Raw genomic sequence first — 19,990 nt, 5'->3', positions numbered from 1 at the left:
CCACTTATAAATGAGAACACGCAGTATTTAGTTTTCTGTTCCTGCATTAATTCAGTCAGCTTACTGGCCTCTAGCTCCTTCCATGTTGCTGCAAAGGACATTATCTTGTTCTTTATAATGGCTGTGTAATATTCATGGGGTATATGTACCACATTTTCTTTATCCATTCCACTATTGATGGCATTTAGGTTGATTCCATGTCTTTGCTGTTGTGACTAGTGCTGCAGTGAACATACATGTGCATGTGTCTTTATGGTAGGCTAATTTATATTCCTTTGGGTATATACCCAGGAATGGGATTGCTGGGTTAAATGGTAGTTCAGTTTTATGTTCTTTGAGAAATTTCCAAATTGCTTTCCACAGTGTTTGAACTAGTTTACATTCCCACCAGCAGTGTATAAGCATCCCCTTTTCTCCACAACCTTACCAGCATCTGGTTTTTTTTTTACTTTTTTTTTTTTTTTTTTTGAGATGGAGTCTCGCTTTGTCACCCAGGCTGGAGTGCAGTGGCGCGATCTCAGCTCACTGCAAGCTCCGCCTCCCGGGTTTACGCCATTCTCCTGCCTCAGCCTCCCGAGTAGCTGGGACTACAGGCGCCTGCCACCTCGCCTGGCTAGTTTTTTTGTATTTTTTAGTAGAGACGGGGTTTCACCGTGTTAGCCAGGATGGTCTCAATCTCCTGACCTCGTGATCCGCCTGTCTCGGCCTCCCAAAGTGCTGGGATTACAGGCTTGAACCACCGCGCCGGGCCCTACTTTTTAATAATAGCCATTCCGATTGGGTTAGTGTGGTTTTGATTTGCATTTCTCTAATGATTAGTGATGTTGAACACTTTTTCATATGATTGATGGCCACATAAATATCTAATTTTGAGAAATTTGTGTTTATGTCTTTCACCCACTTTTTTTTCATGTTTTAAAAAAAGTGACATTGTTTTATTACTATCCACAGGTGGGGCCCGCATGATGTGGTGGGTGTGCTGGGCTCAGGGGACGTGTGGGCTGTGAGGAGGAGATGATGACAGAAAGGCTGGAAGGAAAGGGGGTGGGTTTGAAGGCCAGGCCCAAGGGGTCCTCAGGTCCATTTCTGGGAAGGGACAGCCTTAAGGAAGGAGTCATGGCAAGCCACGGCTAGGCCACCAATCAGATTAAGAAATTCTGGGAAATCTAACTGCCCATTCCAGTTTCTTCATGCGGTCAAGGGGTCCTTCTGGTTCTTTGTGAAGACAGCCAGCTCTGTATTCATGAAGCTTAGGAACTCCGTCTTGGAGAAACTGCAGTTGTAACCATCCTTTCCAGCCTACTTTTGGAAAACAGCAATCAGGGACTCAATGCACCACTCAGTCTCTGTAAGGCTGGAGATTTTTGCCATGTTGGAGCTGAGCGATGCGCAGGAGGCTGTGACTGGGAGTGGCACGGAGTACCCATTTTTTAATGGGGTTGTTTTTTTACTTTTGATTTGTTCCTTATGGATTCTGGATATTAGACCTTTGTCAGATGACTAGTTTGCAAATATTTCTCCCTTTCTGTAGGTTGTCTGTTTACTCTCTTGGTAGTTTCTTTTGCCATGCAGAAGCTCTTTAATTTAATCAGGTTGCATTTGTCAATCTTTGTTTTGTTGCAATTGCTTTTGGCGTCTTCGTCATGAAATTTTTGCCAGGGTCTATGTCCAGAATGGTATTTTCTATGTTTTCTTCTAGGGTTTTCATTGTTTTAGGTTTTACATTTCAGTCTTTAATTCATCTTGAGTTGATTTGTGTGTATGGGGAAAAGAAAGGGTGAAGTTTCAGTCTTCTGCATATGGCTAGCCAGTTATCCCAGCATCATTTACTGAATAAGAAGTCCTTTTTCCTGTTCACTTGTTTTGTCAGGTTTGTTGAAAATCAGATGGTTCTAGGTGTGTGACTTTATTTCTGGGCTCTCTATTCCGTTCCATTGGTCTATGTGTCTGTTTTTGTGCTAGCACCATGTTGTTTTGGTTATTGTAGCCTTGAAATATAGTTTGAAGTTGGGTAGTATGATGCCTCTGGCTTTGTCCTTTTTGTTTAGGATTGCTTTGGCTATTTGAACTATTTTTTGGTTTCATATGTTTTATTTTAATTAATTAATTAATTAATTTTAACCTTATTTACGTTGAAGGAGTATCCCTATAAGTTTTAGAATAGTTTTGTAATTATGTGAAAAATGTCATTGGTAGTTTGATAGGAATAGCATCGAATCTGTAAATTGCTTTCCATAGTATGGTCATTTTAACAATATTGAATCTTCCTATCCATGAGCATGGAATGTTTTTCCATTTGTTTTTATTGTCTCTGATTTCTTTCAGCAGTGTTTTGTAATTCTCATTGTAGAGATCTTTCTCCTCTCTACTTAGCTGTATTCCTAAGTATTCTTTTACAAGTTTTTTATTACTTTTTTGTGGCTATTGTGAATGAGATTGCATTCTTGATTTGGCTCCCAGCTTGGACATTGTTGGTGCGTAGAAATACTACTGACTTTGGTACATTGATTTTACATCCAGAAAGCTTGCTAAAGTTTTAAAAAGACATATCTAGGAGCTTTTAATTAGAGACTATGGGGCTTTCTAGGTATAAAATTATAGTGTTTAGAAAAAAGATAGTGTGAATTCCTGTCTTCCTATATGGATTTATTTTCTTTCTTTCTCTTGCCTGGTTGCTCTGGCTGGGACCTCCACTACTATGTTGAATAGCAATGGGGAAAGTGAACATCCTTTTGTTGTTCCAGTTCTCAAGGCAAATGCTTCTAGCTTTTGTCTGTTCAGTATGGTGTTGGCTATGAGTTTGTCATAGATGGCTCTTCTAATTTTGAGGTATGTTCCTTCAATGCCTACTTTGTTGAAGGTTTTTAAAATGAAAGGATGTTGAATTTTATCAAAAGCCTTTTCTGCATCTATTTCGATAATCATGTGGGGTTTTTTTTAGTTCTTTTATGTGATCGATCATATTTATTGATTTGCCTATGTTGAACCAACCTTTCATCCTAGGAATAAAGCCTACTTGATCGTGGTGGATTAGCTTTTTGATGTGCTGATGGATTCAGTATGCTAGTATTTTGTTGAGGATTTTGCATCTATATTCATCAGATATATTGGCCTGAAGTTTTCTTTTTTACATTGTGGCTCTGCCATGTTTTGGCATCAGAATGATGCTGGTCTTATAGAATGAGTAAGGGAGGAATCCCGCCTCAATTTTTTGGAATAGTTTCCGTATGATTGGTATCCACTCTCCTTATATGTCTGGTAGAATTTGGTTGTGAAGTCATCTGTTCCAGGGCTTTTTCTGGCTGGTAGGCTTTTTATTGGTGATTCAGTCTTGGAACTTGTTATTGATCTGTTCAGCGTTTTCATTTCTTCTTGGTTCAGTCTTTGGAGTTTATGTATTTCCAGGAATTCAGCCATTTCTTCTAGGTTTCCCAGTTTGTGTCCATAGAGTTGTTCATAATAGTCTCTCAGAGTTTTTTGCTTTTCTATGGGGTCAATGGTAATATCTCCTTTGTCATTTCGATTGTGTTTATTTGGGTCTTCTCTCTCTTTCTCTTTATTAGTCTAGCTAGTGGTCTATTAAGCTTACTTGTTCTTTCAAAGAATCAACTCATGGTTTTGTTGATCATTTGTATGGTGTTTTGTGTCTCAATTTCATTCAATTCATCTCTGATTTGGTTATTTCTTATCTTCTGCTAGATTTTGGGTTGGTTTGCACTTACTTTTTTGGTTCCTCTAGGTGTGATGTTAGGTTGTTAATTTGAGATCTTTCTAACTTTTTGAAGTCGGCATTTAGCTCTGTAAACTTTCCTCTTAACACTGCTTTAACTGTGTTCCAGCAATCCTGGTATGTTGTATCTTTATTTTCATTCGTTTCAAAGAATTTCTTGATTTCCACCTTAATTTCTTTGTTGAATCAAAAAGTCATTTGGGGCAGGTTGTTTAATTTCCATGTAATTGTGTGGTTTTGAGAGATGTTCTTAGTATTGATTTATGTTTTTTTTTTTTTTTTTTTTTTTTTTTTTTTTTTTTTTTTTGCTGAGACTTTCTATTTCTCTGGCAAGTTTTTCAATTTTTCCATTTGTTTTAAGCATGCTCATTAGAGTATATTTATGACTGTTGTTTTAAAATCCTTGATAATGCTAATATTTCTTTCATCTCAGTATTGGAATCCATTTATTTTCTCATTCAGTTTGAGACCTTTCTGGTTCTTGATGAGTCATTTTCACTTGAAACCTAGACATTTTGAGTATTATGAGACTGGATTTTATTTAAACCTGCTATTTTAACTGGATATCTCTGGCATCACTCAAGCAAAGGAAGGGGAAAAAGGGGGAAGGCACCATCTTGTTGCTTTCAGCATCACCTGAGGTCAGGAGTTTGAGACTAGCCTGGCCAACATGGTGAAACCCTGTCTCTACAAAAGATACAAAAATTAGCCAGGCGTGGTGGCAGGCACTTGTAATCTCAGCTACTTAGGAAGCTGAGGCAGGAGAATTGGCTTGAACCCAGGAGGAAGAGGTTGCAGTGAGCCAAGATTGCACCACTGCACTCAAGTCTGACTGAAAAGAGTGAGACTCCATCTAAAAAAAAATTTAAAAAGAAAAGAAAAGAAAAAGAAAAGGCCCAGGGAAGGTGGAAATCTAACTTCCCCACTTGGCCTTTGTTTATATGGTAGGGGTGGAACCACTTTTTTTTTTTTCTTTTGACTTTTTTGGTACTTTTTGTATATTTGTCTTAGTCTGTTTTGTGTTGTTTGAACAAAGTATCTGAGATTAGGTAATTTATAAAGAATAGAAATTTATATCTCACAATTCTGGAGTCTAAGAATTCTGGAGTCCAAGGAAGTCCAAGATCAAGGCGCCAGCAGTTTTGGTGTCTGGTGAGGGCTGCTCTCCGCTTCCAAGATGGTGCCTTGATGTTGCATCTTCTGAAGGAGAGGAACCCTGTGTCCTCACATGGCAGACCTGTAAGAGGTGTCCATTACCTCTTACAGGTCCCATCTCTTAATACTATCACATTGGCCATTAAGTTTCAACACCTGAATTTTGGATGGGACACATTCAAACCATAGCAGTGCCCATTGGCGTTTCTGGATTGCCAGCCTCTTTAACTCCAAATCTGAGAAAATGAGGCACAGAGAGAGCCCATGGAACTCATAACCATGTTGTTCTTTGGGTCTCAAGTCTGTCTTCTCTCTACTTTTCAGAGTCTTATTATGTTTGATTTGCATATAGCTCAAAGGGTTTTCAGTTGTACTTCAAGGGAGTAATCAGGAAAAGTACATCCACTCCGTCTTCCCAATAGCAAACATTTGTATTACTTAAATATTTATATATTGTATTTTCATTTTCATTCAGTTCAAATTATTTTCTAATTTCTCATGTGATTTCTTCTTTGATCCATCAGCAGTTTAAAATTGTGTTATTATGGACACAGGGAGGGGAACAACACTCACTGGGGCTTGTAGGCGAAGGGCAGGGCAGGGGAAAGCATCAGGGAAAAGAGCAAATGCATGCTGGGCTTAATACTTTGATGATGGGTCAATAGGTGCAGCAAACCACCATGGCACACATTTACCTATGTAACAAACCTGCACATCCTGCACATGTATCCCGGAACTTAAAAATAATAATAATTTTAAAAAATCTTCTAGAAACACACACACACACAAATAACAAAATAAAATAAAATCATGTTGCTTAATTTCCAGGTACTTGGAAAATTTCTCAGATTTTGATTTCTGTAAGTGTTTAATGTAATTTGTAATAGTAACAATTGGATAATATAGATCTGCCTAAGATTAAAGCCGCAGTTTTCTGTACCAACTTTCTCTGCATCCCTGCTTACTCTTTGGAGGCACTCTTCTGTTTTTATTTACTCTAATGGCTATCTTCATAACTCTAATGTAAATGCAAAAACCTGAATGCAAAAACCTATTTCCTGTAACTTCAATTTCAGTTAATGTTGACTTTCTCTGTATATATAAAATGAAGGTTTAACTTATTACAATAGCCCCATTTCTCTGTGTTTGATACTTAGTATTTTTAATTTTTGGTTATACCTGAATCTTAATTATACAGTAAAATTCTCTATTTCTTGTTTCATTAATTTCGGTATGGTCTCAGTGACAACTTTCTTTTTTACTTATTCAACAATATTTATTGAATAATTAGTAAGCACAGTTTTCAATTTCTTCTTTGACATTATCAAAAATGTCAAAAGTAATTATAATGTAGTTCAGTTGTTTTTAAAACTTGAGAGCATTATGAAGAACAGGACTTGTTCCCAGTCTTTTCACATCACAGAGATAAAAAATTGAGAGGATCTAGATTTACTCCAACACTACGTAGTACTGCAATGTTGAATTTTATGTTCATACTTATTGTGTTCACAGGAAATAAATTTCTCATTTACAAATAAAAATGTAAGTTTAGAACAGAATGTTTTAAAAAGGTAAAAGCATTCACTGCATACTATGTGCCAGCACTATACTTAGGACATATATGACTGTATATGTGAGCTCTTATCTCACTTCTCTTGTAGAATAGTTATTATTAAACTCATTTGAGAGATGAAGTGATTGACAGCTGTTGAAGGATTACTTGAGACCGTAGAAACTATAACTTGTAGAGTCAGAATTTGAGTTTAATTCTGATATCAAAGCTATGTTTTTCCTGCTATATCAGGCTGCATAATAAATCTACACTTGTGAGACATGGAAAGATGTTTATGATGTTTAGTGATGTATATTACATTAACATTGATAATGTGATCTCATTAGGTAGTATTGAGTAACTCTAATTTCATGTTTTAAATGCCTAGGGGGGGAGGACTGGAAAGATAATCACCAACTTTTTTCTTTTCTTTTTTTTTTTTTTTTTTTTTTTTGAGATGGAGTTTCGGTCTTGTCACCCAGGCTGGAGTGCAGTGGTGTGATATTGGCTCACTGCAGCCTGTGCCTTCCGATTTCAAGTGATTCTCCTGCCTCAGCCTCCCGAGTAGCTGGCATTGCAGATGCCCACCACCACGCCCAGCTAATTTTTGTATTTTTAGTAGACATTTGGTTTCACCATGTTGGCCAGGCTGGTCTCGAACTCCTGACCTTGTGATCCACCCGCCTTGGCCTCCCAAAGTGCTGGGATTACAGGCATGAGCCACTGCAACTGGCCAATCACCAAAATATTAAAAATGGTTAGCTCTAAGAGGTGCTTACTTTCTCTTTTCAACTCTTTATTTTTTGACTTTTTCCCCCAGTGATCTCACGTTAGTTTTCCAGAATGTATAATGTTATTTTTAAAAGACCTCTGAGACATGAACATTCTGTTGGAATTTTTTTTCTCTTGTTATTTTTCCTTTGTCTTTGAACTTTTAAAAATAGCTTGCAGATTGGAAAGAACTGGTCAATTAAATCTTCTGCTTGGTTAAAACTGTAATGGGCACAGGAGCTATTATTCCATTCTGTTCCAGTTTTTATAATATATTTTACATTTTATGAAGAAATAAATTCAAGGTTCTAAATGAAGTGAATTATGAAATGTTTCTGTAAATCTTTGTATTTTTCTATTAATCACCATATTTTAATTATATACTTTGATATTGACTTACAGTTATTATTATTTATATTACAGAATTGGTTACCACATATATAATATCTTTCTATATAGAAGTATAAAGTATAATTTTGAAGTGACTGATTCCCAAGTGAAATGATCTAAATGAATTTGTCAGAGTTTATAATGTCTAAGGCAACCATCACAAAATCATATTTTGAAAAGATTATTATTATGAAGAGAATGTATTTTCCTTCATTATCTCTTTGTTTTTATCTTTTTTAAGGTAGTCATAGCCTCCTGGTATCGCACATTCATGGGAATAATGAATTTATTTGGACTAGAAACTAAGACCTGCTGGAATGTCACCAGAATAGAACCTCTTAATGAAGTTCAAAGCTGTGAAGGCATGTTTCTTCCAAAAATGCTGTCATTTGTAAACATTCATCAACATTTAATAATATTATGATTCACTTTTAAGAATTATTGTAAAATACTGTTGTTGATTTAAAAAAATTAGAACTGACTCACCTCCATGAGTATTTTACATTTTAAAGTAGTTTTCTGAGAAGGCTGTGTACTTACAAATTTGAGTACAAATTTTGGAATTTGAGTATTAACATATCCCATTGTAAGGCAATCTTGACTATAAGTCAGTCTTCTATTTCAGAATGCGAGATACAGAAAGATGTTTTTTGGGGTAGCTTCAATATATAAATTTTGGGGATACATTAGTCAAATATCTATTTGTAATAGCTAATGTATAAATTTATGCATACATATTTAAAAATCAGATATGTAATAATAGATAGATTTAGAAATATTACTTTTTTATGTATGTTCATAGTCCATTAGTATTAATAAAACTCTTCCTATTTATTTTATTATTTATTATTTATTTATTCCTATTTATTTGTCAAAGAACCGCTTTTGGAATCATCTAACAGCTTTTCAGGATACATAGTGGTCACTTCCATTTAGGATGTTTGCATTTCAGCACTTTTACAATTCAAGTACCGTGCTGTCCCTTGAGACTGTTCTTCAGAGCCACATGTATCTCTTTTCATAACACGAACACTGTTGTTTTTTCTTTATTTCTTCAAATTTTTAACAACATGACTTACTATATTTTATGAATGAATTTTTAGACTTGTTTGTAACAACATTCAACCCTTGGAATATAAACTAAATCTATTTTCCTTGCATTTTTTACTGATTCCCTCAGTAAAAATAGAATTGATAAGGATGTGTGAGGGGCAATTATACTTTTTTGTGTACAATGTAAAGGATTGGAGAAAATGCCTCATAAAATGAGAGACTTTGCAATGATTCAGTCAGCTGGAAGGTGTGACCCTGTCTGAGTGGTGAAAATGATCCCCCAAGTATGGTGTTAGTTACATTCCTGATAAATGATAGGTTTGTGTTTGGCACTTGGGACACAGAGATGAACCAGCTAGACGTGGAGGCTTGCCCTCATCGAGTTTATGCTGTAAGGCGGCTATTAGCAGTTACAACTGTGATGGATATTACAAATAAGAAAATAAGGTTCCCGACATTAGGAGTAAGAGAGGGTAAGTATTTTAAGAATAGGGAATAGCATATTCAAATATCCTGAAGCAAGAGAGAATTGAAAGAAGGCTAGAATTCCTGGAAACAATGGAGAAGAAAAATGATATGAAATGATGCTGGGAATATAAAGAAGGATCAGATCATGAAAGGCGTGCACTGGCAAAGGTTTTTTTTATTTTATCCATTGAAGAATTTTAACAGATTTTCATTTTAAAACATTATTTAGTCAATGGTATGGAAAGAATATTAGAAAAGTGACAAAAGTAGGTTCAGGGAGGCCAGGCAGGAGAGTTCCTCTATTCTCAGCAAGTGACTGCAGGAAAGATAATGTGGAAATGCCTGGGTGTGAGAGAGATTTTGGAAGTAGAATGGACGAGACTTGGTAATTGTTTGGTAAGGGAGGGGAAGGTGAGTGAAGAATCATGTGAAACACAGTTGGGTTTCTAGCTTAAGTAACTGAGCTCCTTTGAATGGTAAGAAGCATTTGAACAGCAGCAGGTTTGTATTGTTATGTTTCATTGTGTATGCATTAATTTGAGGTACTTGAGAGACCTCAGAGTGTGGATATCAAGTGGCTACCTGGGTATCAGAATAAGGAGAAAGTTCTGGATTAAATATAGAGTTGGAGTCATCTGTATATAGATCATTGGAGCCATGGATGTGGAAGAATTTCTTTATGGAGAATATGCAGATGGAGAAATGAAGGGGGCATTTGACAGAGCCTAATGTGGTCCAATATTAAAGAGTGGTAAATAAAACAAGAGAAGTTACTGGAACTGACTGAAAGGAGTGATCAGAGAGGCAGGGGGAATCAGAAGGCCAGCCTTCAGACCTTGGCTCCAGCCAGTTAAAGTGAAATAACCTTTGACAAGTTGAATATCTTATGTTCTGTTTTCTTGACCATAAGAAAAGTATTTTTATACCAGCTAATATCATAAACTTGTTCTGAGAAAAATGTGGGATGATTGTAAAGTACATACTGCCACACACATGCACAATCTTCTATATGGAATATACTAAGATTCTAGCTATACATAATAATGGATCAAATGACTGGATCATTTCATATAGACTAAAGCTGTACCCTGAAGTCAAAACCATATCTTAACTCTTCCTACAGCCTAGCAAAAGATAAAGATAATGCAATGGTTTTTCTTTTGTATTCATTAAGTGGTTCTACAGACAGTTCCAGACACTGAACACTAGCAGCATCAGCTAAATAAATGTGAATCCCCAACAAATCATTACAGTATAATAGTAATTCCTTAGAGGAAAGTACAAATGCAATTATAAAAAGTGTAAGGTATAAGTGTAACTATATAATACCTCATTAAGAGTGAGCTTACATATGTGTATGTGTATATATACACACACACATATATATATACACACATATATATGTGTCTGCATACACACACACACACACACACACAAACTCTTATAAGGGCAAAGAATTAAACACAGCAGCAATCTGGAAAGCAAATGCTTTCAGCAAATTCATGAGCTCTTGATTGCAAAGCACTGAGATAATTATGCCCAATTGCTTTAGAGTCATATATTCATTAAACTCTGATTATCTGTATCTTTTCAAAGGATTGGGAGATCCTGCTTGCTTTTATGTTGGTGTAATCTTTATTTTAAATGGACTAATGATGGGATTGTTCTTCATGTATGGAGCATACCTGAGGTAAGACTACTACTGAATTAAGAGACCTTCCAGTGGGCTTATACAGACTAGCTGATATTTGTTGATTAAATGAAAAGGAAAATTAACAAGATTAGATTCATATCAGGAAAGTTTGTGGATTTATTTGATTTTTCAGAAGCTTAACCAATATCATGTAACCAGAACTGGAGATGTCACTAAAATTCTATCTCAAAATCATCCCTTTTATACTGTTGTTTAAACATATTTCCTAACAAAGGCTTTAATGGAATATCTCCTAGTTCATGTGTAAAATTAATAAATAATTGGAGGAGATCTTTGGTTAGCAGTAATAGCAGCTTATTTCTAATTGTATTCTCTAAGGATGAAATTAAGAAAGCAGTAGGAAAAACTGTGTATCACATGTGGCGGGCACTTACATCTGCTAGCCTGTCTATCTTGATAAGAGTACCACGATGAAGCAGCAGTGAGACCTGTCTCAGGTGATAAGTTGAAATTAATTTCAACAGTCATGTGTTTTGCCCCCACACTTAATTGCTCCCTGAGATAAATTGCTAGTTTTTGTCAATGAAAACTAAGGTGAAGTCAGTTTTGGTTACATCTAGGAAAGTATCTGCCTTTCTCACAAAAGGACAGACTTAGCTGCCCCTTCTCTGTTTCTTCCTGCTTTCATTACACTAAGATGTCATGCCCAGAGCTGCAGCAGTCATCTTGTGACCATAAGGGAAAGGCCATAAAAATAGCAGATATATCCGACCTACCATCCTTCTGCTGCTGAACCAATGCCAACAGATACTTATCTTTCATTTTCTTGTTGAATGATATAATAAACAACGTCCATATTGTATAAGCCACCTTTGTTAGGTTTTCTGTTTCTTTCAGTGGAACATATTCCTAGCTGAATCATCAGATTTCTTTACAATGTTGTTCTTGTCGTGCAAAACATTTAAAATTAAAATTAATAGTTTTACTCTTTCAACAAATATTTATTGAGTTTTCATAGTGCTTATGTCAATATAGAGATTAATAAATATACACACTCTTTGTTTTAGGAAGTTTTCAGCATAAAAAAGGCTAGCATAGAATCAATGAAAACTAGTGACATAGTCAGTGTTGTACCAGGGATACTATCCAGCACAGTACATAAAAAGAAAAGTAGTAATAAGTATAAGCATTGGAAAACTTGAAAAAAAAAGAAATAAGTGTTCTTAAAAGTAGATTACATAGTGTATCTAGAAAAATTTTTAAAGTGTATGGATATAGTATTTGCAATAATAAGAAAATTTACAATGTTACTAGATGTAAGCATTAATATTAAAATTCAAAATTATAAATTTTATACTTTAGCATCAAATAGAAAATGAAATTTTGAAAGGATGCTATTTAGAATAGCAATGGACTTCCATTTGTATGTTGTTTAAAAACAGATTAAAGTAAATCATAGTTTGATATGTATAGACAAATGGTTATGCTGATAATCTCAAAAATCAGGTCAGTAGCTGATTCTTATCTTGGAGGCTGGCAAGTGGAGACTCAGTATAATCATTTCTCTATTTCAGTTAATTATATGGTGACTACATGGATATTACCTTTACAATAGTTCTATGAGCTAGAAATTTTAGGCACCTTTCTATATGCCATATAGAAAAAAATATAAGCTCAATAAAGTATTTTGAGGGAAAAGGATTGCTTTGAGATTGTTTGGGCAGGTTTAAAAATGCTCTATGTGTTTTAAAAAAGTTCTGTTTTTGGGCCGGCCGCAGTGTTCACGCCTGTAATCCCAACACTTTGGAAGGCTCATGAGGTCAGGAGATTGAGACCATCCTGGCTAACACGGCAAAACCCCATCTCTACTAAAAATACAAAAAAACACAAAAATTAGCCTGGCGTGGTGGCGGGCGCCTGTAGTTCCGGCTACTCAGGAGGCTGAGGCAGGAGAATGGCGTGAACCCGGGAGGTGGAGCTTCCAGTGAGCCGGCATTGCACCACTGCACTCCAGCCTGGACAAAGTGAGACTCCGTCTCAAAACTAACTAACTAACTAAATAAGTTCTGTTTTTCAAAATAGTTTGTATTTCTTATCCTTTTTGTTTTTTAATATGGAAAAATGTTACAAAACAATGACTAAAACTTTTAAAAATCAGTATATTTCATTGGGAGGGCTACCAAAGAGGCGCTAATTTCCCTCTAAATTGGTTATATAGTCCTGGAATATAAAATACACTATTAGGCTCTATCTAGCCTTTAAGAAGGATATACAGATTCAACCAATATTGACTGTAGAGATGTAATCAAAACTGTGAGGACATTGGAAACTGGCATTTGAGGAACAAAAGAAATAGAAATTTGTGGAAAACGTTTGTATTTGTTACCATGGCTACCCTCCCCACTGACACTAACTGGGAAGGCAGATTACTTCTGTTCTTTCGGTGGCTAACCATAAAATGTTAACATACAGATATAATTTCTTCAAGTATAAAATACATTGATATACTTCCCCTTCTTCCAATCAAACAAGGAGTTTTGGAATGCTTTTCTTCAAAACATCCTCTCATATCTATTTTTTTTTATTATTATACTTTAAGTTCTAGGGTACATGTGCACAACATTCAGGTTTGTTACATATGTATACATGTGCCATGTTGGTGTGCTGCACCCATTAACTTGTCATTTACATTAGGTATATCTCCTAATGCTATCCCTCGTCCCGTCCCCCACCCCATGACAGGCCATGGTGTGTGATGTTCCCCACCCTGTGTCAAAGTATTCTCATTGTTCAGTTCCCACCTATGAGTGAGAACATGTGGTGTTTGGTTTTCCGTCCTTGTGATAGTTTGCTCAGAATGATGGTTTCCAGCTTCATCCATGTCCATACAAAGGATATGAACTCATCCTCTTTTATGGTTGCATAGTATTCTGTGTATATGTGCCATGTTTTCTTAATCCAGTCTATCACTGATGGACATTTGGGTTGGTTTCAAGTCTTTGCTATTGTGAATAGTGCCGCAATAAACATGTGTGCATGTGTCTTTATAGCAGCATGATTTATAATCCTTTGGGTATATACCCAGTAATGGGATAGCTGAGTCAAATGGTATTTCTAATTCTAGATCCTTGAGGAATCCCCACACTGTCTTCCACAATGGTCGAACTAGTTGACAGTCCCACCAACAGTGTAAAAGTGTTCCTATTTCTCTACATCCCCTCCAGCACCTGTTGTTTCCTGACTTTAATGATCACCATGCTAACTGGTGTGAGATGATATCTCATTGTGGTTTTGATTTGCATTTCTCTGATGGCCAGTGATGATGAGCATTTTTTCATGTGTCTGTTGGCTGCATAAATGTCTTCTTTTGAGAAGTATCTGTTCATAACCTTTGCCCACTTTTTGATGGGGTTGTTTGTTTTTTTTCTTGTAAATTTGTTTAAGTTCTTTGTAGATTCTGAATATTAGCCCTTTGTCAGATGGGTAGATTGTAAAATTTTTCTCCCGTTCTGTAGGTTGCCTGTTACACTGTGATGGTAGTTTCTTTTGCTGTGCAGAAGCTCTTTAGTTTAATTAGATTCCATTTGTGAATTTTGGCTTTTGTTGCCATTGCTTTTGGTGTTTTAGTCATGAAGTCCTTGCCCATGCCTATGTCCTGAATGGTATTGCCTAGGTTTTCTTCTAGGGTTTTTATGGTTTTAGGTTTAACATTTAAGTCTTTAATCCATCTTGAATTTATTTTTGTAAAAGGCATAAGGGAGGGATCCAGTTTCAGCTTTCTACATATGGCTAGCCAGTTTTCCCAGCACCATTTATTAAATATGGAATTTTTTCCCCATTTCTTGGTTTTATCAGGTTTGTCAAACATCAGATGGTTGTAGATGTGTGGTATTATGTCTGAGGGCTCTGTTCTGTGCCATGCTGTTTTGGTTACTGTAGCCTTGTAGTATAGTTTGAAGTCAGGTAGTGTGATACCTCCAGCTTTGTTCTTTTGGCTTAGGATTGTCTTGGCAATGAGGGCTCTTTTTTGGTTCCATATGAAATTTAAAGTAGTTTTTTCCAATTCTGTGAAGAAAGTCATTGGTAGCTTGATGGGGATGGCATTGAATCTATAAATTACCTTGGGCAGTATGGCCATTTTCACGATCTGGATTCTTCCTACCCATAAGCATGGAATGCTCTTCCATTTGTTTGTGTCCTCTTTTATTTCATTGGGCAGTGGTTTGTAGTTCTCCTTGAAGAGGTCCTTCACATTCCTTGTAAGTTGGATTCCTACATATTCTCTTTGAAGCAATTGTGAAAGGCAGTTCACTCATGATTTGGCTCTCTGTTTGTCTGTTATTGGTGTATAAGAATGCTTGTGATTTTTGCACATTGATTTTGTATCCTGAGACTTTGCTGAAGTTGCTTATCAGCTTAAGGAGATTTTGGACTGAGATGATGGGGTTTTCTAAATATACAATCATGTCATCAGCAAACAGGGAAAATTTGACTTCCTCTTTTCCTAATTGAATACCCTTTATTTCTTTCTCTTGCCTGATTGCCTTGGCCAGAACTGCCAGCACTATGTTGAAAAGGAGTGAACACAGAGGGCATCCCTGTCTTGTGCCAGTTTTCAAAGGGAATGATTTCAGTTTTTGCCCATTCAGTATGATATTGGCTGTGGGTTTGTTATAAATAGCTCTTATTATTTTGAGATACGTCCCATCAATACCTATTTTATTGAGAGTTTTTAGCATGAAGGGCTGTTGAATTTTGTCAAAGGCCTTTTCTGCATCTATTGAGATACTCGTGTGGTTTTTGTCTTTGATTCTGTTTATATGCTGGATTACGTTTACTGATTTGTGTATGTTGAACCAGCCTTGCATTCCAGTGATGAAACCAACTTGATCGTGGTGGATAAGCTTTTTGATTTGCTGCTGGATCCGGTTTGCCAGTATTTTATTGACGAATTTTGCACTGATGTTCATCAGGGATATTGGTCCAAAATTCTCTTTATTTGTTGTGTCTCTGCCAGGCTTTGGTATCAGGATGATGTTGGCCTCATAAAATGAGTTAGGGAGGATTCCTTCTTTTTCTATTGATTAGAATAGATTCAGAAGGAATGATACCAGCTCCTCTTTGTACCTCTGGTAGAATTCAGCTGTGAATCCATCTGGTCTTGGACTTTTTATGGTTGGTAGGCTATTAATTATTGCCTCAATTTCAGAGCCTGTTATTGGTCTATTCAGGGATTCAACTTCTTCCTGGTTTAGTCTTGGGAGGATGTATGTGTCCAGGAATTTATCCACTTCTTCTGGATTTTCTAGTTTATTTGCGTAGAGGTGTTTGTAGTATTCTGTGACAGTAGTTTGTATTTCTGTGGGGTTGGTGGTGATATCCCCTTTATCATTTTTTATTGCGTCTATTTGATTCTTCTCTCTTTTCTTCTTTATTAGTCTTGCTAGCGGTCTATCAATGTTGTTGATCTTTTCAAATAACCAGCTCCTGGATTCATTGATTTTTTTTAAGGGTTTTTTTGTGTCTATATCTCCTTCAGTTCTGCTCTCATCTTAGTTATTTCTTGCCTTCTGCAAGCTTTTGAATGTGTTTGCTCTTGCTTCTCTAGTTCTTTTAATTGTGATGTTAGGGTGTCAATTTTAGATATTTCCTGCTTTCTCTTGTGGGTGTTTAGTGCTATAAATTTCCCTCTACACACTGCTTTAAATGTGTCCCAGATATTATGGTATGTTGTGTCTTTGTTCTCATTGGTATCAAAGAACATCTTTATTTCTGCCTTCATTTCGTTATGTACCCAGTAGTCATTCAGGAACAGGTTGTTCAGTTTCCATGTAGTTGAGCAGTTTTGAGTGAGTTTCTTAATCCTGAGTTCTAGTTTGATTGCAGACCACAGTCTGAGAGACTGTTGGTTATAATTTCTGTTCTTTCACATTTGCTGAGGAGTGCTTTACTTCCAACAATGTGGTCAATTTTGGAATAAGTGCAATGTGGTGCTGAGAAGAATATATATTCTGTTGATGTGGGGTGGAGAGTTCTGTAGATGTCCATTAGGTCTGCTTGGTTTGGAGCTGAGTTCCTTGTTAACTTTCTGCCTCATGGATCTGTCTAATGTTGACAGTGTGGTGTTAAAATTGCCCATTATTATTGTGTGGGAGTCTAAGTCTCTATGCAAGTCTCTAAGTGCTTGCTTTATGAATCTGGATGCTCCTGTATTGGGTGAATATATATTTAGGATAGTTAGCTCTTCTTGTTGAATTGGTCCTTTTACCATTATATAATGGCCTTCTTTGTCTCTTTTGACCTTTGTTGGTTTAAAGTCTGTTTTATCAGAGACTAGGATTGCAACCCCTGCTTTTTTTGCTTGTTTCCATTTGTTTGGTAGATCTTCCTCCATCCCTTTATTTTGAGCCTATGCGTGTGTCTGCACGAGAGATGGGTCTCCTGAATACAGCACACTGATGGGTCTTAACTCTTTATCCACTTTTTCAGTCTTTGTCTTTTAATTGGAGTATTTAGCCCATTTACATTTAAGCTTAATATTGTTATGTGCTAAGTTGATCCTGTCATTATGATGTTAGCTGGTTACTTTGCTCATTAGTTGATGCAATTTCTTCCTAGCATCAATGGTCTTTACATTTTGGCATGTTTTTGCAGTGGGTGGTACCGATTGTTCCTTTCCATGTTTAGTGCTTCCTTCAAGAGCTCTTGTAAGGCAGGCCTGGTGGGGACAAACTGTCTTCAGCATTTGTTTGTCTGTAAAGGACTTTATTTCTCCTTCACTTATGAAGCTTAGTTTGGCTGGATATGAAATTCTGGGTTGAAAATTCTTTTCTTTAAGAATGTCGAATATTTGCCCCACTCTCTTCTGGCTGTAGAGTTTCTGCCAAGAGATCCACTGTTCGTCTGATGTGCTTCCCTTTGTGGGTAACCCGACCTTTCTCTCTGGCTGCCCTTAACTTTTTTTCCTTCATTTCAACTTTGGTGAATCTCACAATTATGTGTCTTGGAGTTGCTCTTCTCAAGGAGTATCTTTGTGGCGCTCTCTGTATTTCCTGAATTTGAATGTTGGCTTGCCTTGCTAGGTTGGGGAATTTCTCCTGTATAATATCCTGAAGAGTGTTTTCCAACATGGTTCCATTCTCCTGGTCACTTACAGGTACACCAATCAGACATAGATTGGTCTTTTCACATAGTCCCATATTTCTTGGAGGCTTTGTTCATTTCTTTTTACTCTTTTTTCTCTAAACTTCTTGCTTCACATCATTCATTTGATCTTCAGTCACTGATACCCTTTCTTCCAGTTGATCGAATCAGTTACTGAAGCTTGTGTATGCGTCACGTAGTTCTCATGCCATGGTTTTCAGCTCCATCAGGTCATTTAAGGTCTTCTCTACGCTGTTTATTCTAGTTAGCCATTCATCTAATCTTTTTTCAATGTTCAATGTTTTTAGCTTCTTTGTGATGGGTTCGAACTTCTTCCTTTAGCTTGGAGAAGTTTGATCGTGTGAAGCCTTCTTCTCTCAACTCATCAAAGTCATTCTCCATCCAGCTTTGTTCTATTGCTGGCAAGGATCTGCATTCCTTTGGAAGAGAAGAGGTGCTCTGATTTTTAGAATTTTTGGCCTTTCTGCTCTGGTTTCTCCCCATCTTTGTGGTTTTATCTACCTTTGGTCTTGATGATGGTGACGTATATATGGGGTTTTGGTGTGGGTGTCCTTTCTTTTTGTTAGTTTTCCTTCTAACAGTCAGGACCCTCAGTTGCAGGTCTGTTGGAGTTTGCTGGAGGTCCACTCCAGACCCTGTTTTCCTGAGTGTCACCAGCGGAGGCTGCAGAACAGCAAATATCGCTGAACAGCAAATGTTGCTGCCTGATCGTTCCTCTGGAAGCTTCATCTCAGAGGGGCACCCGACTGTATGAAGTGTCAGTTGGCCCCTACTGGGAGGTGTCTCCCAGTTAGGCTACTCAGGGGTCAGGGGCCCACTTGAGGAGGCAGTTGTCCATTCTCAGATCTCAGACTCCATGCTGGGAGAACCACTACTCTCTTCAAAGCTGTCAGACAGGGACGTTTAAGTCTACAGAAGTTTCTGCTACCTTTTGTTCAGCTATGCCCTGCCTCCAGAAGGGGAGTCTACAGAGGCAGGCAGGCCTTCTTGAGCTGCAGTGGGCTCCACCCAGTTCGAGCTTCCTAGCCATTTTGTTTACCTACTTGATCCTCAGCAATAGCAGACGCCCCTCCCCCAGCCTCACTGCCGCCTTGCAGTTCGATCTCATACTGCTCTGCTAGCAGTGAGCGAGGCTCCATGGGCACAGGACCCTCTCAGCCAGGCGCAAGATATAATCTCCTGGTATGTCGTTTGCTAAGGCCATTGGAAAAGCACAGTATTAGGGTGGAAGTGTCTGTATTTTCCAGGACCGTCTGTCACACATCTCTTGGCTAGTAAAGGGAATTCCCCAACCCCTTGTGCTTCCTGGGTGAGATGATGCCCCACCCTGCTCTGTGGGCTGCACCCACTGTTGGACAAGCCCCATTGAGATGAACCCAGTACTTCAGTTGGAAATGCAGAAATCACCCATCTTCTGTGTTGCTCACGCTGGGAGCTGTAGACTGGAGCTGTTCCTATTTGGCCATCTTGGAACCTCTCTCCATCCTCTCCTATCTTACATGTTATTACTATCATTTAGTACTCCTGTTACCCCTCACAGCTGCGTGATTATTATTTCTGTTGTCAAATCTTACTTTGATTTATCCACATGTCCCCAATTCCTCCATGTACAATTGGTCCTTGCTGCTCACACCTTCTTTCTTTCAATTTCTTCCTCTGTGAAGTTCATCCTTTGGATTTTCTGTGTGAAGCTTTATTAAATGGTAAATCATTTCCCACTAGCTTTCCTCTGTTGTTTTCTTTCTTTCTTTCTTCATTAATTCAACCAATATTTATTAATCTTCCAAGTGAGAAGCTGGGGATCCAGTAATGAACAAGACAGATAAAGAACCTGTCCTTTTCCTCATGGTGCTTAGAATGTGCTAGACTAGGGAAGTGGTGTGTGGAGGGAAGATAAATGGAAGCCTAGAAACACTACACAGATGTGGGATTGAGCATCTGCATTCTTATACACAGACATGATCACAAAAAGGCAATTTGTGATCATGAATAAGAAATGGTTTTTGGACAGGCACGGTGGCTCACGCCTATAATCCCAACACTTTGGGAGGCC

The 19,990-nt window shown here is 37.3% G+C and overlaps 1 protein-coding gene and 1 pseudogene across 1 annotated transcript in view; one reads left to right on the top strand and one right to left on the bottom strand.

The window, feature by feature from the left end:
- The window catches only part of LOC126951413 (probable C-mannosyltransferase DPY19L2), a 184,308-nt gene that overhangs the window by 16,218 nt on the left and 148,100 nt on the right, over window positions 1-19,990 (top strand). The window contains exons 5-6 of the mRNA XM_050785482.1: window positions 7,840-7,960; window positions 10,716-10,809. Of these exons, the coding sequence (XP_050641439.1) occupies window positions 7,840-7,960; window positions 10,716-10,809 (215 nt within the window). The remainder of the gene's footprint in view (window positions 1-7,839; window positions 7,961-10,715; window positions 10,810-19,990) is intronic.
- On the bottom strand, window positions 1,065-2,130 carry LOC126951421 (protein S100-A11-like; annotated as a pseudogene).

This window comes from Macaca thibetana, chromosome 3, assembly GCF_024542745.1.
Source record: "Macaca thibetana thibetana isolate TM-01 chromosome 3, ASM2454274v1, whole genome shotgun sequence".
NCBI classification, from domain to species: domain Eukaryota; kingdom Metazoa; phylum Chordata; class Mammalia; order Primates; family Cercopithecidae; genus Macaca; species Macaca thibetana.
This window is presented reverse-complemented; position numbering and strand designations above follow the sequence as displayed.